Source organism: Hakea prostrata, chromosome 7 (assembly GCF_041222555.1).
Source record: "Hakea prostrata isolate BN-2017 chromosome 7, UWA_Hpros_2, whole genome shotgun sequence".
NCBI classification, from domain to species: domain Eukaryota; kingdom Viridiplantae; phylum Streptophyta; class Magnoliopsida; order Proteales; family Proteaceae; genus Hakea; species Hakea prostrata.
In genome coordinates this window covers 38,734,109-38,754,694 of record NC_142606.1, presented here as the reverse complement: position 1 = coordinate 38,754,694, position 20,586 = coordinate 38,734,109, and the positions used below count along the sequence as shown (strand labels likewise).

Sequence of the window (20,586 nt, the reverse complement as noted above, 5' to 3'; positions counted from 1 at the left end):
TGAGGTTGAGCAAGGGTTTGCCCCCACCACAGCTCCCGAAACAGAGTTATCATCGCCATCTTCTTCTTCTTCTTCTTCAACATCATCATCTTCTTCTTCCTGGGTTGGTCGGTACTGGCCCCAAATGAAAAAATCTGCTACAATTCGAGCTGGATCAATAGGCTTTTCAAGGCCAGTTGGTTCATTGTCCTCCTCCTCAAACAATAACTCACACAATTTCACGACAAAAGGGAGATTTGGCCATATACATTCCTCTTTTTTCTGTCATGTTAAGATGTCTAGTGACCACAAAACTTTCCAAGGATTCTGCACCCTCAAGGCCTTGAATCTCATTCAACTTTTCACATTCCTCAAACCTTAACACCTTCAAATATTTCAGCCTTGATATGTCGAATATTCGTTCCAATGAATTGCATCGGACACACTTAAGTTTAACTAAACTGGATGAAACCTCCGGGAGCTCTTTCAACAACTTGCAATCTACAATCTTTAATATCCTCAACTTCTTCAACTGGATCAGATCTCTTGGGAAAGATTTCAGATTGCCAGACATTTTCAACACCTCTAAATTTGAGAGCTTTGAAAAATCATTAGGCAATTTTGGAATATTGGAGTCTTGCAGATTAAGGGTATCCAAATGACTCATTCTCCCCATTGATCTTGGTAGCTTCACTAGTGACTTGCGACCAAAAGTACTTAATACCTCAAGATTCTCTAGAAGTCCAGCACCGACAGGAATTTCTTCAATCATTTCATAAATATAAGTACCATCAATACGCAAATCGAGGTCAGCCAAATTTTTTAGATCACCAATGAAATTAGGCAACTTCTTGAGTGCAGAACAATCAATGAGCTTGAGGATCTTCAAAAAGCTCAGCTTATGCAAACTGTTTGGAAGCTCTTTTATTCTTGTTTCTGACAAGTTAAGCTTCACTAGAAACTTCAAATTACCAATGGACTGTGGAAGCTCTTCTATTCTTGATCGTGACAAGTTAAGCTCGACTAGAGACTTCAAATTACCAATGGAATTAGGCAACTCCATGATTCGGTAACACCCTTCAAGCCTAAGACTTTTGAGCTGACTCAATTGCCCAATGGATTCATCCAAAATTTTCAACATCTCACAATTTGAGAGATTCAATTGCTCCAAACAAGGGAACCATGAAAAGTTTGGAGACTCAGATAGGTTAAAACAATGACAAAGGTCAAGAACTTTCAACTTTTGGAACTGTTGTCAAGCAAAAAGTATATTTTAATAACAATAAGAATAATAATAATAACAATAATAATAACAATAATAATAATAATAATAATAATAATAATAATAATAATAATAATAATAATAATAATAATAATAATAATAATAATAATAATAATAATAATAATAATAATAATAATAATAATAATAATAATAATAATAATAATAATAATAATAATAACAATAATAATAATAACAATAATAATAATAATAATAATAATAATAATAATAATAATAATAATAATAATAATAATATAATAATAATAATAATAATAATAATAATAATAATAATAATAATAATAATAATAATAACAATAATAATAACAATAATAATAACAATAATAATAATAATAATAATAATAATAATAATAATAATAATAATAATAATAATAATAATAATAATAATAATAATAATAATAATAATAATAATAATAATAGTAATAGTAATAGTAATAATACTAATAATAATAATAATAATAATAATAATAATAATAATAATAATAATAATAATAATAATAATAATAATAATAATAATAATAATAATAATAATAATAATAATAATAATAATAATAATAATAATAATAATAATAATAATAATAATAATAATAATAATAATAATAATAATAATAATAATAATAATAATAATAATAATAATAATAATAATAATAATAATAATAATAATAATAATAATAATAATAATAATAATAATAATAATAATAATAATAATAATAATAATAATAATAATAATAATAATAATAATAATAATAATAATAATAATAATAATAATAATAATAATAATAATAATAATAATAATAATAATAATAATAATAATAATAATAATAATAATAATAATAATAATAATAATAATAATAATAATAATAATAATAATAATAATAATAATAATAATAATAATAATAATAATAATAATAATAATAATAATAATAATAATAATAATAATAATAATAATAATAATAATAATAATAATAATAATAATAATAATAATAATAATAATAAAAGGAAAAAGTCCAACATGTCACGTTATTTTCATCTTGAGGTTTAGTATTCCAGGCTTATCTAATATGACATCTAGAAAGCTTGAGGTGAACTAGACCCTTGTGATAAAAAGTGGTAGGTATAACTTCCCTAGGGGAGGTCTTGGGTTAGCACCTGTTCGGCGGCATTAATTATATATATATAAAATCTCCCTTGAGGAAGTAATCATGGTGCGCGTAAGCTGGCCCGGATGAACCTCATCCAAAAAAAAAAAAAAAAACTAGACCCTTGTGATAAAAAGTGGTAGGTATAACTTCCCAGGGACAATCCCTCCAATGAAACCACTTTAGTGTCCTAAGAAGGCTTAAAAAGTTTCCATCGACCCTTTGCCATCCAATGACGAGAAATTTTAAATTTTGCATCATGTTAAAGTGATGTTGGCGTAGATAAACACGTGAGAAGTCATAACGAAAGAGGACCAGTCCTTTTACCAAGCTAGTTCCCTATAATAGAAAAAAATATCAAGTAAATAGAAGTCGGAGGATACCAGTAAATAAATAAATAATTGGCAACTAAAAAGATGCATGAGGAAAGATTATGCCCTTTTAACATTCTTTTTTTTTTTGGAATAAAAAATTAATATAGATGTTAATTCCCTACAATAAGTAAATAATCCAAGAAAATAGAAATTGGTGGATACTAGTGGAGTCGAACCAAAACAACGTCCAGATGTAGAATTTAAAATATAATGTTACTCATGGCATGAGCAAAAACAAAAAGGCAAATATTTTAGTATTACCTTGTTACTGTCTAATACTTGCAAGATATCATCACAAGACCACAACCTACTACGCTCACTTGGATCGGTGCGATTTTCTCCTAGGACAATTCCTCTTCCCATGTCTCGGACTTGATCATGCATCTTCAGCAAACATCTACTATCTCCATATCCATGTTCAAATTTAATGAGAGATCGTTTAGTTAATATGCGTATTACAGACCTTGGATAATATCCACATGCTTCCCATATGGAAATTACTTCTTCTTTTTCCCATCCAATAAAAAAACATGCAGCATCAAGAAACATTTCTTTTTGATAATACTCTTCTAGCTTATCATAGCTTATTCTCAACCTTTGTTGGACTTTCTCTGGAGGAATTTCTTTCAAACTTTGTAAAGTACTTTCTCACTCTTCTATGCTTGTTGTGTTTGATGGCAAAGACCCAAGCACCTGTAGAGTTAGAGGTAATCCTCTTGAATAGCTTGCCATGTCATTTGAAAGTTGCATATAATTGTCCTGAGGTAGCTTTTCTCCGAAGGCATGCAAGCTAAAAAGCTGAAGAGATTGGTCATGATCTAACCCTTCAAGCCTGTATATTTTATTTTCATTGACTTCAGCCTTATTCAAAATATCCTCATCTCTAGTTGTTATTATAACCCTGCTTCCTCCGCCAAACCATTTGGTATGACCAGCCAAAGAATCCATCTATTCCACGCTATCTACATCATCAAGAACTATAAAAACTTTTTTTTTACAGAGTCTTTGTTCTATCAATGTTTTTCCTTTGTGATGGTTGGATATGTCAATATCTATTTGAAGGATATCCTTAAGCAACTGTTTCTGCAAAGATACCATGCCCATGGCTGGCGTTGCATGTTCTCTAACATCTGAAATAAAGCTATGCTTGTTGAAGGTTGAAATAATGTGGTTGTACACATTCTTGGCAATAGTTGTCTTTCCAATACCACCAATACCCAAAATTCCCACAAATAGAATCTTGTCAGAATTAAGATCCAACAAAGACAATATCTTTTCTCTGTGAGATTTTATTCCTATTAGGTATTTAGATTCAGCCAAGTGGGTTTTGCTAATCAATTCAACCATAACCCTTTCAATGACATATTCAATTAGCTTTGCTTGATCCCTACAAGTTTCACATATAAAAAATAAAAATACAATAACAATAATTGACAACAATTAAATTTATACCCTTTTGGGCCAAAGAAATTTAAAGTTTCCAACGGTTTGGAAAGCCAAAAAAATAAAAATAAAAATAATATAATAAAAAATGATCATAGCATCAGTTACTAGGTGATTGAATCATAGGAAGAAAATTAAAACTCTATACTCAATCAACCAAATCTCGGGCTTTAAACAACATAACTTAAAGATGGGTTTAATTCTTGAAAAATCATAAACCTCTTTAGATCCAAAGGGAACTTCTAATATATGGTTAATAACAAATATTGCACCAAAATATTTTTAGACGGATGGTCAAATAAACAAGTAAACTGTCAGGTTTAAGATGTGATAAAGTTTAGAAGACTTACGTGACATTGTCAACAACTTGTCCTTTCAAACCTCCTACTTCTTTCAAAGCATCCCTCCAACCTTTTACGATATCGGTCTTGAAATTCTTCTCATGCTCCTCAAATGCTTTTGCAAAGCTTCCTTCCTTCTGATTCCGAACATTCGATGGGTCAACGTTAAAGAAAATAGGCAAGACCAATTGACCAATGGAATTCCGGCATTTTACAATCTCTGCAAGCTCCATCAAGCACCATTTGCTGTCCGCAAAATGTTCAGAGAAGATAGGGATCGAGATTTTAGACCCTTGGATTGCTGCAAGTAGCGCTTCGCTAATGGATTCTCCGGTCCATAAACTTTTACTATCGAGGAAGACATTGACTCCGCTCTGTTTCAGAATTTTGTAAAGAAAACTAGTGAATGAATTGCGAGTATCTTCTCCTCTAAAACTGAGGAATACTTCATAGGTTGAAAATCCAGTTGTGGTAGAAGAAGAAGAAGAGGAAGCCATAAAGTATTTTGTTGGTTCAGAGACAAGATGTAAACACAAACAGAGCATTCCAAGGATAAACTCCTATATCACCTTATATACAAGGTAGGTGCAAGATTCCTAGAAGTTTTCATATGAATAAATAAAGTTCTTTTTATCTTGGGTCCTCCTCTTTGATTTCTTTATGTCTAAGATTCCTAGAACTTTTTATATGAATAATAAAGTTCTTTTTATTATCCAAAAAATAAAAAATAAAAACAAGAGAGGTGCAACGGCTGACTTTCAGGTTTGGAATCTTCAACCAGACGTGAAGACCACGTAATCATGTATTATTTTATATAAAAACCGCGTAATCGGATATAGGTATAGTTGAAAACAAAGGAAAACAATATGTTTCCTTAAAGAACAAAAAAGCTTGGATCCTGCGCATTTAATGCGCTGGATCATCAAGCCGAAATTTCGGCCGTAGGATCCGAAATTTCGGTCGAGATTTCGATCTCGACCGTTGAATTTCGACGGTCGAGATTGAAATTTCGACCGAAGTTCTGATCCCACCGCCCAAAGTGAATGGCTTGATGATTCTGCGCATTTATTGCGCAGACCCAAGGAACGTCCCTTAAAGAAGAATGCCAAATTCCCTTTTGTCTTTTTCCTTAAAGACTAATCAGCTAACAAGCCGTGGGTGGTCCCACTCCCACATGGAATGGGTCAAGTCTTTCTCAACTTAAAAGGAGTTTAATTTTTTATCGTAGCTACAATAAGTGATAGATTAATATAACGTTTACATTCTCTGATGCATTTTGAGAAAATATCATTATACTAATCCCATTTGCGGATGGGTTATTAAATTACTTGACTCCTATTAACTGGTGATTCATCAGGCCTGTCTGTCTTAATACCAAAAAAACCATTGATTAAGGGTAAACTTGTCTTTTAAGCCTTCATGCAAGAACTCCTAAAATCATGGGGGAAAAATAACAAATTTTCTTATCTTCTCCTTGAGAAATCCTGCTTGGACTAGGGTTAGATTTTCTCTCTTGTTAACCTCTCTGTTGAGAAATCTTGCTCAAGACTTAAGTTTAAATTTTCTTTCTTGAGATTCTTTGCTCACCAAACAAAGGTGTCATGGCCCCAGTTTTCACAGGCTTGGTGGGGCCTACATTTCGGACATTCAACCAGGGCACGTGACAATTCCTCTATTTATCAACATGTTTATTTACTAAAACAACATGCTTAACTAAACAATTTCAAAGACAAAAACAAACAACCTGGTTTGACATTCTGCTCATAACATGAGTGTACAGTCTAAAGTCCTATTATGTTTAGATTCGAACTTTCAATAGTGTCTAGTTAAGTATATACAGTCGCATAGGAAAAATATACATCTACAGTCCAATTAAACAACCATCAGTAGCAACAAAAAGGAAAAGAGTTTCCATCTTCCATTCTAAGAGCATTATCAGGTGGCAGCACCCTTGTCTTTATCATGTATCTAAGGACCTGTCAACATTTATAATAGTGAGCTTTGCGGCCCAATAAGCAATATAAACAACCATACAAGTTAGTCAAACAGTTCATCATGCATTAATCATCACATCAAAATCATTTAACATCATGCATTCCGAATTTCTTTTCATTTTCCTTTTCCTATTTCCTTATTAAACCAGACCTAAACGTTACCTGCAGAGAGAGCAGTCTAAACCACACAAGTGGCATCAGTCTCAGTCTCAGTCTTAGAGGTTTGGACTATCCATCAATGAGTTTTTGCCTAGAAGTTTCATTAACTATGCTCCTTGCTAAGTGATAGAAAACCAATATCTGGGTAAGAAAACATTAACCGCACATAAAAATTACTTCCATTGCCATTAAAATTGAATACAAACCAAGAAGTTGTTAGAGGATAACCTTCAAATTATCAGCAGTCTTATTAGTTGATGAAGTGATTCATTGAAGAACTAAGATTACCAAGCTTAGTTTTCATTCCATGTGAGAGCATTCAAATTTCCAAGCCCTTTCAAGCTGCAATAAAAAAGTAAACATTTCTCAAGTAGTTAATCCTATTTTGATTAAAAGGGATCAAAAAAGGACAAACTAAAAACAACAACACATACTCTAGGTATTGACTCAGGATTTGAAGTTTTAACAACGCCCTAATCAAGTGGATAAAAGGAACAACTTTGCAAGACCATTTCCAATGGCTTGTTGGGGTTCATACTGCTCAAGTAAGAACATACAGTAATTTCACTTGGAACCCTTTTAGATGAGCATGAAACTGCAAGAGAAAAACAAATACCATAAATGTAAACAAATGCATAATAATGCATTTTTTATTTAATTAAAAGTAATCTCTCTACTCCAACAATCATCATCTCAAAAAACAATCCAACCCCGGAGAAGACGCTAGTCTTTTGGCCACCAAGTTTGCCAAGAATAATCCGCCCATTTTGTGTCTTCTTTTGAAGTGTTTTGTTGGTTCAAATACAAGGAGCTAACACGACGACAGAGTTCTCCAAAGATGAAAGATGAACTCTACCATATCGTAAGGGATGGGCAACGACTGACTTTCGAGTTTGGAATATTCAATCAGATGTGAAGACTACGTAATCTGATAAACTTGCCGTTGAAAAGATAAAAAATAAAAAGACATGGTTCTCACATGGGGTGATGGGTCTCATTAGAATCCCATTTTTGTATTTTTATGCTTTGCATTTTTTAATTTTATGCTTTTTTTTGTAATCGGCCAATTTATATTCTGGGGAGAGAGAATATTATTAATATAGGTGCCACCGGATGGGTGCAAACCCAAGAGCTCCCCATGGGAGTTTGGGCTTTTAATTGCTCAACTATCCCACCATTGGCAGTAATATTATGCTTTGCATTGCACTTTAATCGTAGATATTTCATTTGCCATTCAAATTAGGTGTTCAATGAAGTCAGCAAAATTTTAACAATGCCAAATTGCCCTGTTTAGGATTAGGGTTTAATTTTCTTTCTTGTTATGGTCTTTGTTGAGAAATTCTGCTTAAAAACTAGGTTTAGATTTTTCCTTCTTGAAATTTTCCGTTCACCAAGAGAATGTTTGAATGAGCACCGGATCTAGGATTGGGCCACTCTTCAACTAGGCCACAAGAGATAATAAGGGTCTGTTGGGAAGCAAATGAAGCGTAGCTGCCTATAGCACCTTTTTTTTTTTTTTTTTTTTTTTCTTTAATAACATCAATTACATACTCAAAACCCATGAATGAAAACAGAATACAAACCTCGGCCAAGGTTTAAGTATCCCACAATATGGTATGATTTTAATTGACATATGAAAGAATGCAAAGAAAAACTCTAATTTTGATAAGTAAGTTGCTTATCTTGATGGGTAAGTCTTATGTATTTATAAATAAACATGGTTGTTGTACAAGATTCGTTTACAATATTCAAATTTGAATTCAAATTTAAAAACTTGAATTCAAAACTTAAATTCAAAAATTGAATTCAAAAACTTAAATTCAAAAATCAAATTCAAACCATAACAGATCCGTTATAGTCTTTCAACATATATCCATATTGGTTGCAATCAATACAATAGATATCGACACGTCTCTCTGTTTGATTGCACTATAATATACTAATCAGTAAAAGATGATACGTCTCTTAAAATTACTTGACCGATAAAATGCTCGATACAGTACTTTAAAGCCTAACCTAGGCTATCTAGCTTCATCTCTGCCCATTTCAAGAATCTTCATCTCAAAAAGACCAAACTCAAAGAAGCTACTTGCTCTTTAGTCTCCAAGTTTGCCAAGGAATCCGCCAATACATTTGTCGCTAAAACAATGCGCTATTTTCCATGTGATAATCTTTAAGGAGGGCTGCAGGGCTTTCAATAATTCGATCGTCGTATTGCAAACCATGGAAATCTTTGAATTTGTATTGAGATCATTGTTGCCTGTAAATCACACTCAACCCAAACTTTGTCCAGCAAGAGAATACCATTATATTTTCCAAGAAATTTTTATTAGTTCCCTTTCCTAGAATCGGCCTTGCAATTTTCACAAAATAATAAAAGTAACAATAATTTCCTTTGTAATTAAATAGAACAACATAAATCTTTTATTTAAGAAAAATCTAGCTTCAAAGGTGATTAGAAAAGTTCACAAGGAGAGTAAAGAAAACTGCCAATCTGCTTTTTAACATATTGTCTAAAACAAAGCAAAAAAAAATAGCTTTCAAGTCTCAACGAGTTACAGCTGAAAAGAGATTGGTAAAATCTAGTTATTACCTCATCCTAGACGGCATAGTGAATATGATATTTGGCTCTTCACAAAAATCTACCTTGAAGGAGCAAATGAGCCAAAATATGGTGTTGGAAAATCAATAATTCTTCTCCTACGCATGTAAATGAAAATGAAGAAAATACCAAAACAAGTGAACAATAATTGTTTTTAAGTAATATAGTTTTTCTCTTTCGTATCAAAAAAAAAAAAAAAAAAAAAGTGAACAATTATTGTAAATAAATGAACCCACCTGAATTTTAAAAATATTTGATCCCTCTGATCAAATCTCACGACTCCATCTTCTTTCCTTTTGCCTCCATCGTCATTAGTCTCCTTCCTCGCCTGAAGGATGTCTTTCATATTAGCATACTGATTACAGCGAGTTGTCAACTCTGCAATGTTTGCTGGTTTGTTCATGATCAGGAATTCTAACAAATGATCATCCGTCAAACCTCTGAACATAGCATCATACGCTACTGCTTCATTTAAGTTCTTTATCTGAATTGATTCTTGATTGAATCTTTTCATATAACTTCGAACTGCTTCTCCTAACTTTTGGCGAATTGCAACCAAATTATCCACAGTTTTACTACTCTTCATACTACTTTGGAATCTCAACAAGAATATTTTTGTCAGATCTCTGAAATCTCTAATAGAATCCGGTATAAATTGAAGAATCAAGTTGTTGCAGGACCTTTCAATGAAGATGGAAAGGATCGACACTTTAAAACATCAAAATTACCTGCCAGCATCATAACGGAATTGAATTGAGCCAGATGCTCCATCGGATCTGTGCTTCCATCATACATCGTGAATACCGGAAGCTTAAAATTGTGTGGCAATGGCGCTGACATGATATATTTAGAAAATGGATTTTGATTCATCGCTTCTTCCACTTTTTCTCCATTATCCTTGTTCGTCAATCGTTGAATTTGATCGTCTAGGATACAAAATCTTTTACTGATTTCCAATCCGTGAACTTTAGATCTGCTACCTTCTAACCTCCTTGTTTCTCTTTTATCTCCCCGATCTCCAAGACTTCTACTCTTTTTACTTTGTATGTGGCTTAATCAATTGTCCTTGGATGATCCTTGATCTTCAGATTCCAAAGGAATATAATTCGGATGTGCACTTTCTCCTGATCCTTCTCTAAGAATTGATCTTCTTTGGCCTTCTCTTGACCTCTGGATCTGAGGATTCGGAACAGAGATCGTCTCAGCTCAAGAAAGAGTTCGAGATCTTCTAGCTGGTGAGATCGGAACTCTTCCTTCTGGATGAATTCCAATTTGCTTGATGAACGTCCTCATCAAATTTTGAGTTTCCAGTATTTGATGTTGCATACTTTGAATCGTTCAGTAATTTGATTTGGATCCAGCTCCAAATGAGATGCCGTCAACGTATCTGCAAGTTGCTTCTCTAGTCTTTTGAACATCTCAATAGGATGAGGTGAGCGATCTTCAGTCATCCTTTGTCTCTGTCGAGTCTGCATAGTCGGAATTTGTAGTGCTAGAACCATTTCTTTTGTTCTCCTTTTTGGATTTACTCTCCTTGGTTCCCTCTGGCTTGTTTCTGCCATTTCAGTCGGTAATACCTCCTCTCGCTCAGGTGATTGAGCCATAACCTCCGCTTTGAACTTGTTCAAATTACTTTTCCCACAGACGGCTCCAAAATGTTGGTGCTAAAATTGCCGATAGCCTTGAACCGCCACCTTCGCACCGAACTCCTCAGATCTGGACTGATCTGGTTGGTTTGATTCCTCTGTCAGTCTCTCGTTCACTGGAAAAATGAAACACCAATTAGAAACGGAGCCAATCGTCTTGATCGGCGTCGCGTCTCCGACGATCTAGTTAGATTTATGAAGACAGTTCTCCTCAACTCAAAGGAGCTCTTGAGGTGTTTTTAATGGAGTAAAATCAGGAAAGAATCCAGTGTTTTGATTGATATGAGAGACTTACCTTCTTTACGAATCCTTCTTCCCCTTTTATATAGATTTTCCCGCTCATAATACATTCAATCATGATCGTCGGATCATCGCTTTTGATTGGATGGTGTTGATCATCCTTTCCTTATAATCTCGAACAAACCCATAGGTTCTTTCATCTCATCAGTTGGATCCGGTTAAACCTGATTAGACCAGTATCAAACGGAAGTGGATATTTTAGTCACAATAGTTTCTAACATAATTTCAATAACAGATATTAACATAATGTTTACACCCTCGCATGCATTTGAGAAAATATCATATACTAATCCCATTTGCTGATGGTTATCAAATTCTTTAATTCCTATTAATCGAAATGAAATCCAACGGTTAAGAATCATATGTCAATTTGTAACTTTTACATTTAAGGGTTAAAACTTTATGAATTTACAAATTTACACCCCTCATTTAAAACAAACTAAATTTGTAAGTTTTCAATTTTAAAAGGGGTGTGCTGAGTTTTCAATTGAAATGGAATGCCCTCATCCCCCGACTCTATTATATCCTTTTTGTACCAAAATTGGGATTATTTTAGAGTATATGAAAAAATGCAATGATATCATGTCATTAATTAACTAATGGAACTTAACAGCATGAAATATCAATAATTTGAGCTCATTTGCCCATTGATTAGCAAATGCCACATAAACAGAATGACATCCAACGGTTAAGAATCATATTTCAATTTGTAACTTCTTTGATTTAGAAATCCTTAACGAACTGGTTTATGATTTTTCTTGAAATTTTCACCACCAAGCATTTAAAACAAGACTAAATTTGTAAGTTTTGGCCACTCTTAAAGGGGTGTGCTGAGGCCACAATTGAGATGGAAAGGGCTCATGTAAAGGGATTATTATATTTTTTTTTGTAATCAACCTTGGGATTATTTTAGAGGTCTCTGATGGAATGCAACGATATCAGCATTAATTAACTAATGGAACGATTAAGAGCATCATATGTCAATTATTTGAAGCTTTTACATTTATAGGTTTAATAATTTTAGCAATTGGTACAAATTGACACCCCTCACTTTAAAACAAACTAAATTTGTAAGATTTCAATTTTAAAAGGGGTGTGCTGAGTTTTCAAAAAAAAAAGAATTTTTGGAGTCTGTCAGACAGCTGTGCAACCACCCCACGATTGGAATCAATCGTGAGAACGATCCTCTACAGCCTGTTGGAGTTTTGCAAACCTCAACAGAACCGTTAATCACGCTCTGATCGCACGGCCATGATTCATCCACCAGACTTAGATTCCTGTCTCCTTAGAACTCAAGGATACAGAGGTACGAGCCTATAGAACAGATCCTGTTCAAGTAAGGTCGTACCATTCATGCTGACATACTTCATAAATAATCGACACGTGGCTACTTCTTTCACCGATGTGGGACTAAACCATGAGGCAGAAAACACCGAATTGAAATACGAATGAGAAGTTAATCGTTTTTTTCTTTTTCGGTTCTACTTTTAAAATCTATGTTCAGGTCAAATCCGTTAAAACCAACCATTAATATCTTTCCACCTGGTTTGTGGGAATAAAGAATTTAAAACCAAAATATGGGAAGAAAGACAGATTGAGCAAATTCAGAATTTAGCTATTCATCCTCACTGCATGCCACGGGTTCCAACAAGAGAAGATTGAAGATTGAAGATTGAGGTAGCCAGCCAGCCCCGCCCTAACAAAATTGCAAGAGGCACGGTTTCTAGCCCATCCGCAATGACTCCAACCCTCTCGCGGAAGCTATGTTCATAGCACACATCTTGGGTTTTCTTCTTACCTAACTTAAAACAAAGAAGCTTCTATGAAAGACATGCATAACTTAAGACTCGTAGTTAATTCATTAATGTCTCTGAATAAAAGTAACTAGCAGAAAAAGGATACTATAATGCATATAATCGACTCCATTTAGCTGAGCTTCGCTAGGCCTGGATCAGCCGAGCCCACTTCTCCGCTTGATAAGTAGTGGGCGTATGCAGATCTAACTTCAGATTCAGTTCAGGCCCTTTGTACTTATTTCACAATGACTCCTGCTCAAACATGGACCAACCTCTGTTCTGATCCATTAGGTATCCATGACATTCCACAATATTTTTTAACTGAAGGGTAACTGCTCAACAACAAACTAAATGTTTAAGCAAATTCTAGACGACCAAATACTGCTTTAGTAAAACATGGCAATCTACTGTTTCTTTGCCCTCTAGAAAATCACTAGTTTCTGTCAACCTATTTCCCCCTGTAATCTGGTCCATGTTTAGGGCTAATGGTGACAGCTGACTGGTTCCATGACAACTGAAACATTTGTCTCATATAAATTTAACACATTTCATGTTCAGGATCCAAAATACTTGATAACAACAATATGATTTCTGCAGCATGCTAACAGAAAATAAAAACCCTAACATTTCCCCCATGGTTGATCATGGTAATACAGGCTCCAGTGTTGAAGTTTTAAGGGCAAAATTCCTGCAGATTTCATATCCAAATGCAAAAAGGGACCTGGGCAAGGATGTTCATGATCAATGAGCAACGGAGGGTACCTTTAACACTCCCGAATAACTAAGAAACAATAACTCACATCCCACTTCACATCTCATGTAAAATTCCCTGTCTAATTCTAAAGGGAGAAAATGCAAACCATATTAGTTAAAGTAAATAAACTATAACTCAAAAACAATAAACCAATAAAGAGAATGAAAACATAGTAGTAGTTCACCCTCAACATGGTCCAGGAAAAGTTCTTCCAGTAAGGCCCGATATCATGCATTGTTCAATAGCTTCAACTCGAAGGCTTCGATGGAGTTGGGGAAGAAGGTGGTTTCATTTCTGGGTACTGCATTCACAATTGTCAGCATGTCAACAACCAAACAATTTCCATATACGGAAAAAAAAGGAAGGTACAACATCGGTTCATGCTTCTATGTAATCACACAACATGGAGCCTAACATTCTTTGCTCCATTCGGCATTGCCAAATGCCTAGCAGATCCAAACTGGAGTTCACTCGTTGCCTAGCCACCCTGCCCCATCCACCCCAACCCCTTCTCATTAAAACTAAAAGGAAATTCCAAAGAAAAACTTGTTCAGCCCAGCATTTTGGGGGATTCTACAAGGAAAATGGATTACTATTATTGTAATTTTTTCCTGATCAAGAAAGCTTGTTACCTTTACTTAAACTTAAGAAATGAATGATCAAATGTCATTCAATGATAATTTCACATAATTACCATGCACCAAACTACCAACATAGTCACATAGGCAACTTAAGTGGAAAATACATAACCACATTGATGATAAATTTCTAATAGACTCTAAGAGCAAAATGAAAATCAATGTTTTTTCGGTTGAGGATATTAAAAATTAAATAAGAAAAAGAAAGAAAACTTATTCAGCTTTGGAGGGAATCAAAATCTTTATATTGATGCAAAACCATCCCAAGTGTCATTTGGATATATACTTCTCAGGAAATTGAACAACCAAATTAGAGGAGTAACTTTACTTCTTTCTTTTTTGGGGGTGGGGGAAACAAATTAGAGAAAATTGGGGTATTTAAGTTTCTGTTTTTCAAGGATACTTAGGAATGGTCAAAACTCCAGTATTTTGTGTGATATTGCTATCATTTGGGAATTATTGAGTCATCAATCCAAGGATCGTATATTTACCAAAGGGATGCTGGCATGGGATTTCCTATAGAGGAAGTCCAGTAACTTCAGTTATGCTAAGTCTTACCTCAAGTCCCTTAATAGATTGGTAGCTTTATTTCATAAGAAATGTGGTTGAGCATTTTTAAAGTTTACTCAAACCTTGCTTTTGGGAAGGGTTTTCTATACATAGGACCAACTGACCAAGTATATCTGCGTTACTGAGTCAACAAATCTGAGCCCTAAGATATTGGCGTTGGTCAGTAGTAAGAATTGTGAGAATTTCTCATTTATTATTGGATTTTCCCAGATAATGCCTGGTTGAAACCTTTACTTTTCTGTTTTTCATCTTCTGGCTTTTTACATTATTCTTCTATTCAGTTCTAGTACTACTAGTGTTTTCTTTTTTTCTTTTTTTTAGAAACATCCTGTTTAAGTTCAGTTTTGGTACATTCTCCTTCAAATTCTCTTACGTCCATTACCTGCAGGCACAATAGGGGATTTCCTGCTCCCTTGGCTACATCAGTTATATTTCCTGTATGAAAAGGAAGGAAGAGAAGAAATATCTGCTCCAAATTTATTCATTTTCACAAATTCTTAGTGTATTTCAATACTTCAGTTTTATTTTTTCATTAGTTTTTATTTTATTTTATTATTTTTTTAATGATTTGAACCAAACAAGTACAGATTATGTTTCACATCTGTAGTCATCTATGCATAGATATCTGCAGAAGTATGTGCTTGGCTATAACTAAGTGTGCAAATGTGAAAGACCTAATGACTTGTTAATTTATGCTTGGATATAGAACAAAGATTGCTGAGGGGTACCAAAGCTTACATTTGGATACGGAGATAACGGTCTTCCAGAGCCAAGATTTGTCTGTGGATAGGACCCATTTGTCTTGATTTGTTCACTTGCTACTGTTTTGATTCCTTGTGAATGAACAGCTGGAGAAGAGGGTTGTTGGCCTTTCTCAACAGTTTGCCTTTTGAGACCCCCATTTACCTCAAGTTTCTGTGGTGATTCACCTTTCTTCTTTGGGAAAACATGAACAGCTGGTGGCAAAAGGGTTTCTTGTATTTCCTGCATGTAGAAAAAAGAAGTCAATACAAGCAGCAGTTAACTCCATAAGAGGGTGGACCTTGGTTGCGATTTATGGTTCATCCTTTGTGACTAAGTGGACATAGGTTTGATTCTGGAAGCAGACTCTATGTGAAAGTAAGGCTGCATGCATTATAACCCTCCCTGGACCCTGCAGTGGCAGCTGCCTCATGCACTGTGTACACCCTTTATAGAAAAATAAAAATAAAAATATTTACATGAAGAGAAGTTTACTTCTCGGCAAAATTATTATCATCAATTATGATAAGGTGAATCCAGTGCCAAAGGCTTCGGCACAAGCAGAGTCCTGAGAGGTGGGAGGCAATTTTCCTATGCAGCCTCCTCCATATGCTAGTTCTCAAAGGAACTGCAAATTCGACTTGAAATCATGCTCACATGGACATACTGAGCCCCTAATTAGGGGGCACTGTGAAATGTGGGGCCCTGGACAGGCAGGTAAAAGGTAAGGGCTAAATCAGTATTTATGCACTAATATGTATTGTAGTTCACTTTCAACGTTGAACGCTCATCAAAGTAATATGTTGGTAATTTTGATAATCTTGTTTTGAAGTTTCAAAAATTTGAGTCTAGAAAATGCACTGGCTGATTGAAATTTCAGTTATTTCAGCCTTATACACCCCAAAATGAGCAAGCAAAACCCAAAGGAAAAAAAAACAGCAAAATTTTTGGTTTCTTGGATAATTACAGTATTTATATATCATGAGAAATCAACATCAGTTTCAAATAGATGAGAAGATGAAAGGAGGAGGGAAATCCAGATGCTGTTATTCTATTTTCTACACAGGAAAAATCATTAATTTCACTTCCATAGTCATGGGCAAATTTTGAAACCAAGGGAATCTAGCTGTGCTAATGTTCTTTATTTCCCTTGTCTTATCCACAACAAGTTATTTTGAGTTCCACACTGCCAGTTATTTTCTGATCAATCCAAAACAAAGAATGAGGGACACAAATACAAGTAGCACTGACCAGATGCCCTCAAAGAGCAGGCACCTTTTTATTGAATAGTCCAGCTAAAAGAATCTGAAACATATTCTTAGTGCTATTAACGGCATAAAACCTTGTTAACTTGAGGTTTTCCCAAAACCAAGCTCACCTTTGGCGAACCAGAAAATGCAAATGGTGGTCAAACTAGAGCAAACTAAAAGGGCAGTCAAAAGAACATCCCAGTGAAGAAGTCAGCATAACTAATATGCATCAAGAGTTATCTCTTCCAGTCACAACTTGCATGGGACATATTTAAGGTATCAAAAATACACTAATTTATCACCTTGGCCAAGAGAGAAGATAAAGTTACCTGCCACCCATTCTTTCCTCGAAGCCCACCTTTGATGGCATAAGCCTCTTTAAACCCATTCTTATACAATAACTCAGCTGCTTCCATCGAATTACCATCAAAGCTACCTTACAGCAAAGCAAAATATTGATGAAATCAATAATCCTGTTAATTATCTGAGGAAGGCCAATAAGAAAAATGACTCAATGAGTGAGTTCTTGCCTGATGAAGAATTTTTTTTCAGGTAGAAAATACTATAGACAGCAAAAATGAAAAACGAGGAGCAAAATACAAGGTCAACTCCAGAACTAGCCAATTCTCTAGTCCAACAGGTCTTATCTCCATTTATGACTCCTTTCATTCCAAAGAGGGAAGAAAGAAAAGGGACTGTTGATATCACAGATCAATATTAGTTTTTACATTGTTGTTTATTGACATAAACTCTTAGCATATTAATCCAGAAGGAACAAATGAACAATAACTGTCAAGTTAAGTGCCAGAGAAATATGAATCAAGCATGGTAATGAACAAGTTTGGTTGAGACAAAACATTTGAGGAAACTAAAAATGCAAAACTTCATCTACCCAATAGACGTTCTACTTAAAAATCTTCTTTATTTTCAGACTCTTTCATAGAAAATCACTAAATCATCAGTCTCATTGTACAAAGTATGAATTTTGAATTATATAGACATAAATATCAAGGAAAAAACTTTTCCGGGAAAGGGAAAATCTTCTTCCACACTTACTTGTCAACAATGCAGAGAGTCGTGTTTTGTGGATCGTCAAAATTCTTCAACACCTCCTCCACAAAATCTTCTTCTTTTCCTTCAGAGAACTGAACCTTGACTGCCCTCTTGTTAAATATCTTCAAACTGGGGGAACCGATATATGATATACTCCGCTTGTCCCTAATATCCAAAAGTTGGGCATTTGGGTTGTCCCGAAGCTTCCTAAAAGCATCAATTGCAGAAATAAACTTGTACTTCTTCAGGTATTCTTGGGTTAGAGGAATCACAACAAGCCAAACAAAAGTAACTCCCGCGACAAAAAAGGGATTCCTATTGAAGAAGTCATCAATTGCAATCAGAACTGACTCCAGGTTGATTTTACCGGGAAGCTCCTCATTTCTAATAATATCTTCACTGGCAAAGCAAGGAGATGGAGCAGAGACGCCCAGTAGCACAAGGGAGAGCTGGAGTTTAAGAGAATTTTTCAGAGAAGAGACCATTTCGAGAACCAAAACATGGTTTCTAAAAGGATTTAAGAAATGGGTAAACGAAATCTTGAGAACAGAAACAGTATTGTTAACTGGGAGGTGGTTCTTTGAACAATTTGGGTCATGAGCAACCGTGGTTTGCCCAAAAGAATTGGCTATCCTTGGAAACTGGCCTAGTTGCTTTTGGGAAGAACTAGCACAGAGTAGAGTTTTTCTGTGAGTAATGAAGCAATTTCTACATGGGCAATCGGTTTCAGTGAAGAAAAGCTTGTTTGGAAGGTAAAGGGAGGTGTGAGACAACGAATTGCAGGCTCGAAGACACTTATGTCGGGAAATTTGAAGAAAATAACTTGTTTTTTTGGGTTTGTTTTTGCATAGTTTCAATTGTTTTGAGGTCAAAGAGTGAGATGAAAGGTTCACTGCAACTGCCGATGCCATGAGAGAGAATGAAAAGATACTCGTCTAAAGATAAGATAAAACCATGGAGAGCTTTTTCCAGATCATAACTGAAACCAGAAATGACCTGGCGCCAGGAAGAGGTATTTGAAAGAGCCCAAGAGACGTGGGCTGAATTTTGAGCTGCGGGAAAGACTAGTACTCATCTAGGAAAGGAAGCCCATGCAATATGTCCATTTCTGTGATGCAGCGAAGCCCATTGAAGGTATTTTTGGTGGACTGAGTGGCCAAATTCTTCTCTTGATTCTCAAGATGGGCCTTAGCCCTCCTATGAATGAACGTGTTTCTTACAAAAAAAACAAAAACCAGAAATCGAAATTGTTGTGGAGGCTCGATCAACCAGATCACTTTTAACGGTGTATTTATTTTATGTGTAAGTTATTAATGTTATTATTATATTATTTTATCTTTGAGATATATTCATACAAAATTAAGGAAATAGAAGACAAAAACAAAATATATAAATCTTCTTTTTTTGGTCCAAAAGTAAGCTTATATAAAACTCTTCAGGTGAAAATCCCTTGAGGCAGTGAAAGAGTTGTTTAACATGAACTGGGGGCAACTCCACCAAATTCTAGAGATATTAAATGTTCTAAACCCACGAGCAATAAAATTTGCATAAGTATTGTTGGACCTACTAGTAAAGGTTAAAAACACAAACTCAAAATGAATGCTAAGCTTCAAGATCTCATCAACAATACAACAACATATCCAATCTAATGAATGACTCCAACCCATTGAGGGCCTCAATTGCACCTTTGCAACTTGAGAGAATATTCAGCTTGTTAATGTGATGTGATTGTGCCAATAAGATACCGTCCCTTATCAGCTCTAATTCCACTGCAACTACCGACATGCTAAGACCAAAGTGTGCATTTGCTGCTTGGAAATCTCTATGTTAGTCCCAAATAATATAGTCTTGTCGTCTTTTCTTACTTTATTTGTCCCAAGCACCATCCACATAAACTTGAAAATGGTAATCAACATTTAGTTAGTTGCAGCCAGATATTGTGTGGCCAAGATATTCATGTGAAAGGTTCAAATGTACATATTGCACTTCACTATATAATTCCCAAAAACGATTCATTAATCCTTTTAAAGAATGTTGTTTCCCCTTAAAAAACAAATCCATTTTGAGCTTTCCATATAAACCAACATAGTGTTCTCCAAATCACATCCACCATTTCCAATTCAAAATAAAATATATCGGTTGCATTCTTAATTCAAGTGAGGTGGACTTCAAAGTAGAATATGATCTATTTAAGGCTATCGTTCAATGTAGCTGTAAAAAATTTGAGACATTTGGCATCTTATGTCGTCATGCTTTGAAGATTTTGGACACTTTAGATATCAAGTTTATTCCCGATGCGTATATTTTGACAAGATGAATTCGTGGAGCAAGAAATATAGTTGTGAAAAATAACAGTGGAATACAACTTGAAAATGATGTTCATTTAGATTGTACAAAACGTTATAAACGCCTTTATTATAATATTATAAAGTTATAAAAATTGCATCACATGCATCCACTTCTGAGAAATTATATAAATTGGTGAACAGTGTTGCAAATGATTTGTGTAT

The 20,586-nt window shown here is 34.4% G+C and overlaps 1 protein-coding gene, 1 non-coding gene and 1 pseudogene across 2 annotated transcripts; all 3 read right to left on the bottom strand.

Moving 5' to 3' along the window:
• Nucleotides 1–208: 208 nt before the first annotated feature.
• LOC149011075 (TMV resistance protein N-like) lies at nt 209–5,099 on the bottom strand (annotated as a pseudogene).
• Nucleotides 5,100–12,402: 7,303 nt separating this feature from the next.
• Nucleotides 12,403–12,620, bottom strand: LOC149011074 (small nucleolar RNA U3). The gene has a single exon (XR_016174936.1). It is a non-coding gene; the product is annotated as a small nucleolar RNA U3 (small nucleolar RNA).
• Nucleotides 12,621–12,985: 365 nt separating this feature from the next.
• Nucleotides 12,986–19,070, bottom strand: LOC149011073 (Rhodanese/Cell cycle control phosphatase superfamily protein). The gene is made up of 4 exons (XM_089163782.1): nt 18,080–19,070; nt 17,353–17,455; nt 15,771–16,016; nt 12,986–14,125 (listed from the first exon to the last, which is right to left on the bottom strand). Exons 1-4 carry the CDS (start codon nt 18,985–18,987, stop codon nt 14,072–14,074), a joined length of 1,311 nt encoding a protein of 436 aa, XP_089019908.1. The 5' UTR covers nt 18,988–19,070; the 3' UTR covers nt 12,986–14,071.
• Between the last annotated feature and the right edge of the window lie 1,516 nt (nt 19,071–20,586).

What these genes read in the sequence shown, in the direction of transcription:
- LOC149011073 (XM_089163782.1), bottom strand. Translation starts at nt 18,987, where the DNA reads ATGGCATCGGCAGTTGCAGTGAACCTTTCATCTCACTCTTTGACCTCA. An exon ending in ACTCTCTGCATTGTTGACAA is followed by an intron (nt 17,456 to 18,079) that starts GTAAGTGTGGAA and finishes GCTGTAAGGTAG; the next exon opens with CTTTGATGGTAATTCGATGG. An exon ending in CGTTATCTCCGTATCCAAAT is followed by an intron (nt 14,126 to 15,770) that starts GTAAGCTTTGGT and finishes TTGTGAATGCAG; the next exon opens with TACCCAGAAATGAAACCACC.